Consider the following 12,569-nt stretch of genomic DNA (forward strand, 5'->3'; position numbering starts at 1 on the left):
TGCTACAGTCATGGGAGTCTTGGTTCACAGTTCCTGCTTATCAGTTTGTATCCCAAACTCACTCCGCTTTCTCAGAGACCTCTTCCTCCAGATGGCATGTGGGTAAAAGAAAAAAATCTCAACACAGCAGCCTTCAATGTATGAATCAACAGAGTTAAAAAAGCAGTCTTAAAAACAGCAGTTAGAATGATAGTAAAGAAAAGAAAATATATACATCCAACAACAGGACAAGAGCAACAAACAAACGGCTGAAAAAGCAGGATATTCTGCAAAGATCTGCCGGGAGAACATCTAACATCAAGGGTGGCTGATATAAGATTTACGTACAATTTGCAAATTGCAAAGGCTTTGTAATTTTCTTGATACCATCATCAAACGATATGTAAAAGGTTGAGAAGGCTGAAAGTCTTCAGACCCTCAGAAACACCCTAGAAATACTTATTTATTATTTTTTTCATGCTAAAAGGAATGTTTAAGTACAGTCCAATCCTCCTTCCAGTTCGTTCTCACTGTGTAGTTTGAAGAGCAGCATGAATGATAATTAGGGGTGTAACGATTCATTTTAATGATTTAATTCATATCATAATTTGTGGTTGACAAAACGATTCATAGATGATCTTGGTTCATTTTGAACGATCCGATTGGATCCAATTCACTGACCTAAACATCAGTGAGTCGGTGTATCTCATCATTGTGGTTTTATGGCATTGTTTTGAGAAAATTCTGTTAAGGAACCACAAGCTAGCTTTTAAGATGACTTCACTGCAGAGCGTGCCGTGTAACAAAACATAGAAAAGCATGTAAGAAGCGTTTTTAGTGGTGTTGAAATAAAGGTTCTAACAAATAAATAGTTGGACCCTTTTTTTTGTTTGATAACATGACAATCGTTGCTTTATATTTGTCAGCGGCTCATCTGACTGTGTTTAGGTCACTTGACCACCTACTACGGTGGCCATCTTGGTTCAGTTGCTTCGCTCCGAGGACGGATGTATTCAGACCGAGGAATGTCGAAGCTCTGTCCAATTGGAAACGAACCGAGACCACCTCCAAAGATCGATTCAAGAGCGGTTCCTGGTCCTGGACGAGGGTCCGCTTGGGTCTATTCAAACTGAAAATTTGTTTTTGATTATCGGGGGAAAACAAACTCTTGTACACTTAAAGCAAAACAAATGTGTCCAGTCTGAAGACACTCTTAGGCCCGTCCATCTTAGTTGCATCACAGACCTGAGCTTGTATCTGTTCCTGATCCATCACGATTTGATTAAAGAAAGACTATAAAATGCAGCATTAATCTTAAATTATTTTATACATGTCATCCATCATGAGAAAAATTCTACAAGAACATGTTAAAAATACCCAAAATACAATTTTCATTAGAGTGGGTCTTTACATGTTCTTGTGGTAATTTTCTGATGATTTACAAACTTAAAAAATTCTTTCCCCACGCCCAATGTTAGTTAATGAATGAATGAACCTTTTCATTGATGAAGCAGAAGAGGAGTATGATCTTCACTGGTGAGAATGTAAATAAAGCTACATGTTTTATTTCTCCAGAAAGCTAATGTTTCAACCCAAGTTAGCTGATCTGCATTTGGCGGCTTTCTGTTATTCTGGGACCACTCTGAGTACTGTCTTTCTCACAACATCCCAATTTTAAATGTCCTGTAGGTGGTGCTGGATGTGGGCTGTGGGACTGGCATATTATCCATGTTTGCTGCCAGGGCTGGGGCCACACAAGTTATTGGAGTTGACCAGTCAGACATAGTCTATCAGGCTATGGACATAATACGGTGAGTGCACACATGCAGTTTATAGAATGCCATTCTCAACAATGAATGATCAAGCATTGAATGTGGCGCTAATTGTATGGTAGATGAGTTCTTCCTTTCTCCTTGGATCCTCCCCCTTTTTGATCAGAATTAGATGGCCGGCCTTTTGTTTACAGCAAATGATTGTTGGGGGGAAGGTCTGTGTGCCCTACAGCTAACTTTTATTTGCTGCAGCTGGTTGACTGCAGTCGAGCTGCTGTCAGCAGCAAGGTTTTAATGTACATAATTTACACCTCTGGTCTGACTTATTTGTCCCTCACCTCTCCTCCCCTGTAGTGTCCACAGTCCCAAACCCCCAGTCACCTCCAGGCAGACATGTAGATAAACCTCCTGTTGGTACATTTCTTATTCAACTTACTGTCCAATTTTAGGTTCAGCGTTTTTAGTTTTCCGGCACCTGGTTCTCCACATTTCAGTCCATTTACCTCCACCAGCTTTTCTCATGACTACCTGGAAGTACCATCACACATCTCTGTCTCTAAAATGCTTTTTTTGAGTTAGGAACCATAATGATTGCTATTATTACTGTGATGTAAAATAGTGGGGTATAAGCAAATTTCCATGGTTTACCAACGGAAAAGGACGTTTTAATTTTACAGACCACTGGCTTGCCGCTCAAGTGTGTGTCAGCATGCAGGCTCCATCGCAGGTTCTCCCACAGTGAAACTTCAGCCACAAAAAGATGCCATAATTCTTCAACAGACCCCAGCCTGTTATGTGCACAAATACTTGCAAAAGCACAGACCTGCTCCTTAGATTCCTTTTTCATCTACTGGTGTCTTGGTTTAGGACTTTAACACTTGTATTTGTGTGCGTAGATGTGTGTTCATGTATGTGTGTGTGCCTGCCTTGCTCACTTTTTCTTGATGTTAATATCTGGATTGTAATTAAAGTGGTTGGGCAGGAGCATCCATCTCTTCTCTCTGCTCTGTCGGCAAACTTTAAATGAAAATCCTGATGTGGTTTCCCCGCCTCGCAGCCACTTCTTTAATAGATAACGTCTAAATAGATGGAAAAAAATGTCTGCAGCTGATGGATTATCTGACTCAGTGTTCTACAGCATGACAACAAATTGCAGAATCACAGGACCTGTTTTTTCATTGATGAGAGGAATTCATTTTGTGAGGTGGCATGAGTTGAAAACAGATTCTTGACTATTGATCAGGCTTTTTTGTTTGCTGAACATACAAAACACATTTCAGCAGTAATTCTAAAAATATCCTGATAATCCTGGGGATACAAATGGAGGAGGAGGAGGGTAGACTTCTTCCCTTTAACTATCATTTGATTCTGTATGTCCAAAGAACCCTGATCTGAGGTGGGCACATTGACCGGCTTCTCTTTGCCTGAGTTAACAGCGTCATGAAAATTGCAGATAAGACCATTGACTGTATTTGAGAACTGGAGTTAGTGAGTGTGACGTCACCCATAGAAATTGGTTTACTTCTGGCTCCAGCCATATGAAGTCAGTTCAATCGCCTTTTATTCGTGATACCACGTTGTAGCCAGAAATTGACATTAGGCAGCCATTGGTTCGAGCTGGTCTGAGTCAATATTTCCATGGCAACCATTTTCACCAATAAGAAGTTAGCTTTTTGGAAGGCAACACTCCTACCACTTCACGAAATCTGTCAGTCAAACTTTTTACTGTTGGGCGTGAGACCACCTACTTTTACGGAGCCATCTGATTGGTCAGTTGAATAACATGAATAACTTGCATTTAAGAAAAAAATTTCTTCAAAAAGATAATTACCAAGAACGTGTAAAAAAAGGTATCAGAGTAAGAATGGTTATTCTGTCCAATAGAATGACTGACTGAGTACTGGCTAATTATTTGTCAATAGATGTCTATGGGATTTCGGCTTTTTGGAGCCAGCTGGTACTTCCTGTTTGGAATGCCAGGGGGGAGGGGTCACTCAGTCCAGTTCTCATAAAGGGCGTGTGCAAATTCGAGGGCTGCATCCTTCAATAGCCGTGGCCTTCCCGGGGGATGTTGGCCAGGTCCTTCCTGAAGCGGGTAGGCTGGATGTTTATGGCTGTGAATTTGGACGAGTCTAGCCTTTCGATAATTCCAGCCATTACATCGACTAATGTCCTGTCGCCTAGCAACCGTGAGTCCTAAACAGGGAGGATTAGTGGTAAATGGTAATGGGGTATAGGTATATAGCGCTTTCTACCTTCTTTCGAAGGCCCAAAGCGCTTTACAGTCACAGTCCCATTCACCCATGCACACACACATGCACACATTCACACACACATTCACACACTGAACCAGGCATGGAGCTCAAATTTTTCCTGGCTTATTTGATAAAACTTTTAATCTTGAAGGAGTAATTATAAAAAGGTGTAATTATCTTCAACTCCGGGTCCGGCTTCACAGTCCGCCATTGTTGTCAGAAAATCTCCAGGTTAGGACACAATGCATCATGGGATATGGAACACATAGAAGGATTCACCAGACCAATCCTTGACATAGGGAAAAAGAAGGCAGTTTTCGTTGGCTGCACTTGAAGGAGTCATTTTGTAAGCAGCCTACAAATGTGGCCCAGGAAGAACGCAGCCCTTGAATTGGGACATACCGATAGTTCAATTGGTTTTTTTTAATGACGAGTTCAAAGCCCCACCCCCACACACAATTAAGGCCCGTTCACACCGTGACGAATTTCGCCGGCGATTTTCGCCGACGTTTAACGCCTCGTGACTAAAGAAAGGGCACCAATGTGAGTGTGCACACCGACGCGAAAAAACGCCACGCCTCAAAGCGTCAAAAAAAAAAAAAAACGCCTCGGGTTCGTTTTTTTTTTTTTGACGCCTCGCGTCGATTTCGACGCGACCAATGAGAATGGCGCTTTTGCACAAGTGTCTGGAGCTTCTGAAGTTACAGTAAAACACAACTTGGGGGCGCTCAAACACAAAACTGCCTTGCTGAGCACACATACCAGCGAAGAAGATAGACGCCAAGTAGCGTCTACACTGCCGCGAAGAAATAATGACGGACATTCTAAAATATCCCCGAACGAAGCACCAGTTGGAGCTACTGGTGCTTGAAATATTCATGTTTTCTTTGTTTTATTCTGACAAGCGCGTAAATACTTGCTCTCTTCTTCTGAGTGAAAGGCGACTTTAAGAAGCGTAAAGTTGCACAGCGCCACCTTGTGTACAGGAGTATTTCTGTTTACATTAAGCGCCATCTAATGTCAGGGAATGAAATTGCATGTTCGCTCGGCTCATCGTCAGCGAAAATCGCCTGGGTGTGAATACAAAAAACGTGGCGAAAAACCCTGGCGAATATTCGTCCCGGTGTGTACGGGCCTTTAGGCTCAGCAGAGAAAACTTGAATAGTCTAAATTGAAACTGTAAAACTGAGTACTGAAAACAAACAAGGAAAGAAACAAAAAAAGTAGAAATCATCTATTTAAAAAAAAAAACGTCATTTTCATTTGATAACAATTTTTTTGTTTAAAAGTTGTTTTTACATTCAAGTTTCAAATTCAGATTTTTTTCAAATCTTGAATTTCTTTTAAACTTAAGAAATAGGTTTTTCAAATTGAAAATATTCCTTCAAGTTGACAATGTGTACATAAGAGTTTAAAACTGTTTTCAAATATTCCGTTTTTTTTTTTCCTTTTTCAAATTTACAATCTGGTTTTTCATTCACTTTACACTTATCCTAATTAGACCCCATACACATGAGCTTATATTTTTTAGTCGCAACTGATTTTATGTCACACTCTTGGCCAAACTATGAAAAAAAGAAAGAAAAAACTCTACTTAAAAAAATGTTGTGTTTGCAATAAATAGATGTCAAAATGTAACTGATATCTTAACCTTTTTACATCTTTACGCTGAAAACTTTACGCTGGCATTGCCTTTATTTGTCTATGACACATAGCCCATTTTATTTAGCAAAGCTTCTTTTATATTTATAGAAGCACATTTTTTTTCTCGTTTCTGTAGGTTTTAAATTAAGACATAACTGTCTGACAAAAAGTACATAAAACACTGAAAAGCAGTACTTTGCAAACTGTAGTTTTATACACCTACAGAGCTGGACACACTCCTGACATTGTCCTCTAAATTACCCCAATAATGAGATTGCAATGTTTCCTTTATGTGAAAGGTGGAGGGGGCGGTGGCTTATGGGTGAGGGGTGTGGGGATGGCTGGATTCTGGAAGGTGGCGATAGCAGCGCTAGTAGAGCAGCTGAGAGACAGCTTAGGATAAGAATCGCTGCAACAGAAAAGCTCTCTGGGTCAGTGTGAGTAATTGTTCTGTCCTCTGTAACATTAGCTGTCATGATAATGGAATATTCACAGAGATTGATGCCCTAAGTGTCTTGTCTGAAAGGACGGATCATTGAAACAGCAGTAGTGATCGCACACCATACCTCAGCCAGACGTATTGCTGCCTAACTGTTACAGTTTTGTTCTCTTCTTCATATTCATCTAGTTTTTCTTCACTCAAATGTCTCTGATTAGGTTTCAAAAGGCTGGTGAACAAATTCAACTTCCAGTATTTACAAGATCCGATAGATTTTATAAGAACTTTAGATGTTTTATATACAATTTTTTTTTTACAATGATATTGTAAAAGGTTGTTTAAAAATATACAATGATAAAAATAACATTTGATACAGCAAAGCATCTTAACATACAACAAAAAGCAAGACTTCAAAGGCTCTAGACAAAGCTACTTTTGAAATTCATTGTTTTAATTTTGTTGTGAGATAATTAATCTGCAAAAATAGTTTGTTCCTTTGTCTTAAAGGGCCTGTATTATTCTTTTATTAAGCATCTCAGAGTTCCCTATAATCCATGTGTATGATAATAGGTTACCTTAGACACACTAAAGAACACATTTTTTGTATGACATATGACTTATTTTCGCAGCTCATTTTCCCTCCTGGAAGTAAGATGACTCGATCTATGAAGCTCCGCCTTTCTCTCCTTGTGGGCATCACGACATCATGACATCAGCATTACACTAGAGTCAGCCCCTAGTGTAATGCATTGCACCTTATGTGTGTCAAAATTCAAATTGAAATGCAAACTGTGAGACACTCTTCAGTGTGGGACCTACCACCTTCATAAATTTGCTAAATCCTGCCTCCACTTTCTTTTGGTCACCCAATGAAAAATATTGAAGACTTGACCAACCAATGGAAATATTTGCTGTCTTTGGTTAGAGAAGAGAATGCGCTATCTGCTAATGAATTAACTGTGTTATGATTACAACTGCAACTGCTGTGTTGCAGCTCTTAAAGAGATTTTTTGGAGCACATCTTTAGGGCTGCTGTGTCCTTTAAGACAGTGGTCCCCAACACCTGGGTCACGTGGGTCACTTGGTACCGGGCCACAGACGAAAAAAACAAACACACATGATAACAGATTAGTTGGACTTAAAGCAGCTACTCTGCTAAGTTAGCAGCCCAAAGCTAAAAAGCTAACAAAAGCCAAACAAGAAAGCATATTTAGAAAGTTTATTTGGGGAGGAAAGAGTGTGTAAGGTAACCGAAGCAGAACCTTCGACTTAAAGGAAAAATAAAGCTGCTATTTACAGACAAAGCTAGGAGTCTTCCTCCAAATACAGATTTATTGAGATAGTTGTTCCCACATTGCAGAAACCACTCTGTGGAGTAATATGTAACGACTGACTCTCCATTGTTTTACACATGCAGATAATAAAGTTGCAGGCACGATGGATTCATGTTTATATTGTACTTGGAAAATACCAGTTTTACCAAGGTTGTGTCTTCTATTTTGCTTGACTTATGCATCACACCTTTAAAAATCGGATGCGCCTGAAATTTTTGACTGGTAGTTAGCATCCACTTTGACGTCAAAGTGAAAATCTTCATCACAAAGTCTAACTTTAAACCATTAGACTTGTTTAAACCATTAGACTAACCCCCATATGTATGTTTTTGTTATGCTGTATAAATATGCATGTTTATGTATTCATCTGTTTAGATCTAGATGAATAGATTCTGGAAATACTGTATAAATATGCTTTTCCATTATGCTTAAAAATTCTCCCTCATGATCTTACGAGTAGGTAAAAGGAAAATGTTTGGTTTCAACAACAGAAATGTTTTTTGAGAGGAGGAAGGCTCTTCCATCCTCTGCGTTAGGATTTACGCTCGGGCCCATAGATCAATGGTCTTCAACCTTTTTCACGCCACGGACCAGTTTAATGTCAGACAAGATTTTCACAGACCGGTCCAAACGGGCCCAAGTTTGCATTTAGTATTTTTAAGTTTGCGGTTTCTGAAAAAACTGTTTTTCAAACAAAAATGCTACTACAAGATATTTTGTGTAAAAAATCTGAAAACATTAGTACATTTTTGCTAACAGATGACAAAGATGAAATAAGGTTGTTGGTTTGTAAAAAAAAAAAAAAAAAAAAAAAAAAATCAATAAAAGCGACATTACACTTTCCCCCCCCCCATAGAATTCCATAATAACATTGAGAACTCAACCCAGATAATCTTTCAGAGCAAAATATTTTTTCAAATTTTGTTCTGATTCTTCATTGTGTATATGTTTAACATAAAGAGACATAAACTGTGCTCAAGTTTCTTAACAGCCTGTAGGAAAATTCATAAATGGTCCTTTTAACAAGTTTCCACAAATCAGAAAAAACTTTGACTGAATCTTCATTCTCTGTCAAATGTTTGCTGCTGGTTTAAACTTAAACTTTGTTATGAGGATGAAGATATCAAAGTGATGCTAACAACCGAATGCTTATTTGAGCTGCAACCAACTTTTTAAGATGTGACTGATAATGGATTAAATAAAATGACACAACCCTCGTAAAAACTGTAATTTTTTCTAAATATAATGTACATGAATCCACCATGTCTGCAACTTTATTATCTGCTTGTGCGAAACATTTAACTCAGTCGCAGCACATTAGGCTAGCGATTAGCTTGTGGTACGTGAGAACAACTGCATCCATATATCTGTATTTGGAGGAAGACTAAACAGTAGCTTTATGTTTCTTTAAAGACGAAGGCTCTTCTTTGGTTTCCTCAGGGGAAACTTTATAAATATGTTTTAATGTTTATTTTCTATTAGCTTTTAAGCGATGATCTACTAACTTTGCGGTCCAAGCAGCTGCTTAAAGTCATGTGATGTGTCAAGACAGGCGGACGGATGGGGTGAACAGAATCCAGTAGTTTTCCAAAATAAAACTTATTTTAATATCAGAAAATAAACAAACGTAAATAATCAAAGTTAGCGTATGCAGTTTTTCTTTTCTGTTTACGGCCCGGAACCAAGTGACCCATGGACCGGTACCGGGCCTGAGGTTTGGGGACTGCTGCCTCAGACAGATCTCAAGTAGGAAGATGTAGGTGGGATTAGCGAATTTTAGTAGGTGGTAGGCCCCGCCCTGATGAGCATCTCACAGTTTGCATTTCAATGTGAATTTTGACACAGCGCGATGCCATGCAAGCAAAAATGCATTACACCAGGGATCGCTGTTTGCAGATTCATTTGAATTTTGACACAAAAGGATTGACATTTAAAAATGCAATAGATTTTAAGTTACCGGTACTCTAAAATGAATGTACCATGCAAACCATGTCATTTTTAAATATTGAATTGTAATTGAAAAAATGCATTGTCATTTGAAATATATCAAAATCCCATTACAGTTTAAAATGCAATTTATTTTTTATATACATTTTATTTTTAAAATTGTCATATTGAATTGTTAATTTTTATATTGAATTCTAAATTGCAAAATGTATTTTCATATTCCAAGACTGAATGCATATTGAATTGTCAATTGAGAATTGATCGCATATTACTTTGAATCCATATAAAAGGAAAGTGTTTAGCCGATCACCGCTTGCTCCACTGAGAAAGTGAATGTGTATGTTAAAATGTGTACTAGCAAACCTAATTTGCTGGCAAACAAAAAGCTTTGCTGGTTCTCCATGGTCAAAGTGCTTCAAAAAAGTCTTAACAGTTAACTGATGATTGCTTTTTTTAGTACCAAGTGTAAAGATCTACAGCAGGTTTGTGGTTGCTACTAAAGTGGAAAACTGCTCATACAAGTCTAGAGCATTGACTGTATATGAGAACTGAACTCACTGACCTTCCCCCTTTGTGTTCCAAACAGAAAGTACCCGCTGTCTTCAAGAAGCCATAATCCTCTACACTTCTTTAGAGAAATAGTCATTTGATAGTCATTCTTTTTGACAGAATAACCATTCTTGTTCTGATATCTTTTTAAAGATGTTTCTGATAATCCCAATTTGTCTTCCCTGATATTTTTTGCACTGAAGGTTATACACATTATGAACTGGTCAGTCAGATGCCTCAATAAAAGTATGTGGTGCCCCCTGGCCCCCATGTTTAAACATTCGATTGACAGATTCTCCAGATCCTACTTTCAGTGGAAGGGGTGTGGCTTTTCAACAAACTCACTACTGACTGGTGAGAGTGGTTGCCATAGAAATTATTACTCAGACCAACTTGGACCAATCTCTGTTTTACTGATGTCATCTGGCTCCAACATGGCAGTATGATAAAATTGGCTTCAGCAGGAAGTAAACTATGGTGACGTTACACTCACTCTTTCCAGTTCTCTTATATAGTCAACGGGAGATCTGAAATTATGAGAAAAATTAGAAACATTTCAACGACCATACAACTGGTTAAATGATTAGAAGTCAAGCTTCTTGAATGAGCATATGAATCCTGCACTTGGGTCACTTTTTTTTTAAATCAAGCCACATTGACATTGAAGGATGTGATTCCTGCTCCTCTCAGGTCCAACCAGCTGGAGGACAAGATCACACTGATCAAAGGCCGTATCGAAGACATCAAGCTGCCTGTGGCGAAGGTCGACATCATCATCTCAGAATGGATGGTTAGTACATATTTAGGGATTTATAAAAAAAAAAATCAAAAACAAGTCTGTTGAGATAAGGTTTCATAAATCTGTGCTCCTAAACAATCTGCTGCTGGTATTCCTACATTTTTGCATTGAATATTTCTGGGCATTAAAGTCCCACTCTGAACATCTTTTGATGTATATTCAAAAACATTCCCAGTGGTCTTTTAATCACATTTATGCCGTTTTAGCCTAAATCCCAAAGAATCCTATGTAATTTAATTGGACATAGTTTGGCAAAGCAGCCTGAGTTCAGGTTGAGTTCATTAGAAATTCGCCTCTGAGTTGTGGGCATGGAGCAACCCCACCCTCCCCTCCCTTCCCTTATCCGTTGCTGAGAGCTCTCAAAAATGAAAGCTAACATCTATATATTGATTTTCCGTCATCTGTCTACTCTGCATGCACATCTGAGCGAGAGCAGGCTTGGGGGGACATAGCAAAGGAGGGAGTTTGTGGCCCGCCCTTTTTTTTTTTCCACGTCACAAATACAATCTTTTTCAAACTGCATTTTTTTTGTCGGCTCTTGATTCACAACAATTTGAATAAAGTAGTACTCAGAAATGCAATTTTGAGCTTAATTTTCTTAACAAATTTTCCTCCATCAGAAAAATGCCACAATAACATGTTAAAAACACCAACAACACAATTTTCATCAGTGTGTCTTTAAAAAGTCTCATGAGTTACACATCTTTAGTTTGTAGTAGTCGATTTAAATAGTTGAAGCATTATGCTTTGATGATTATTTTTATCAAGTGACACATCAAGTGATGTGTAATTTAAACTTTTACCAATTTTTTTTCCAAGGAGGACAGTCTTCCTATCCTTTAACGGCCACCCCTTGGTGGCCATTTATCAGGTAGATTCCCTTTTGGTGGTACATGCAGGACTCTCAACGTTGAATGTACTGGTGAAGTCATCCCTAATTCATGAGCACACTCTACCCCCCCCCCCCCCACATTTATCGTGAGACCTCAGGGTCACGAGCACAGGTCACCAGAGAGAGCCTTGCCATACTTTCGCTGGGGAAATTGAAATTTGGTGGCTGACGTGCTTGTGGAACAGTGAAGGATAGGGGGCGTAATCTCTGATGACACTGGCTCACAGAGCACTAATAAATCTAAGAACTCTCCAGTCACTTCTCATCAGAAAATAAAAAGGCAGACATTTTTCAGGCGAAGGATGGGCTGGGAATTGAAAAGCAACGCCACTATAAAAAAGAAGAATGACAGTTGTCACTACAGTACCGACATTTTGGGCAGAATGTCTACAATCCATTAAAAACAGTTAGATTAAAACAAATGTGCAGCATCATATGGAATCGTAGCGATGATAATTGACTGCTTATCATTAATTTGGCTGCTTGTAGTATTAAAAAATCCTGAAATCCGTTTCTATATTACAAAGCTTCACATTTCAGTAATGCTTGGTCAAAATTAGATTTTAACTTCATTTTAGGAACAGCCTGACAAACTCCACCTAAAGATCGGAGGCTGTCGGTGAATCATTCACATCAATACCTTGACAAGTGGCATAATAGTCGATTAAGACTTTATTTATTTATCTAGATTTAGTGAGAATAGAGTGCCAATGAATGGGGGCCAGGTTGATCTTCTGTTCAAACAACAGAGCTGGCAGAGCAGCAAGAGCAAGCTTTTCAGAAATCTTCCCCCCAGCTGGTCTCACTTGTTATCAGCAAGACAGTGTGATTAATTTGAAATAGTTTGAATGTATAGATCTTTAGAGTCATCCGCTGCAAGAAGGAGCCATTGACTTTTACTCTGACAACAGATTCCACCTTTCATTCACAAATAGAAAGCAAAACAAGAACATCATCTC

General features: G+C 38.7%; 1 protein-coding gene across 3 annotated transcripts in view; it reads left to right on the forward strand.

The window, feature by feature from the left end:
* Positions 1–12,569, forward strand: part of prmt3 (protein arginine methyltransferase 3) — an 83,207-nt gene that overhangs the window by 10,228 nt on the left and 60,410 nt on the right. For all 3 annotated transcript variants that reach the window (XR_013655081.1, XM_004066823.5, XM_078944993.1), the window contains exons 9-10: positions 1,669–1,790; positions 10,610–10,709. Coding sequence is in view for 2 of the 3 variants with exons in the window: in XM_004066823.5 (XP_004066871.1) it covers positions 1,669–1,790; positions 10,610–10,709 (222 nt within the window). In the remaining variant the exon portion in view is untranslated. The remainder of the gene's footprint in view (positions 1–1,668; positions 1,791–10,609; positions 10,710–12,569) is intronic.

Source organism: Oryzias latipes, chromosome 3, assembly GCF_053564925.1.
Source record: "Oryzias latipes strain Hd-rR chromosome 3, Olatipes_Hd-rR_3.1".
NCBI classification, from domain to species: domain Eukaryota; kingdom Metazoa; phylum Chordata; class Actinopteri; order Beloniformes; family Adrianichthyidae; genus Oryzias; species Oryzias latipes.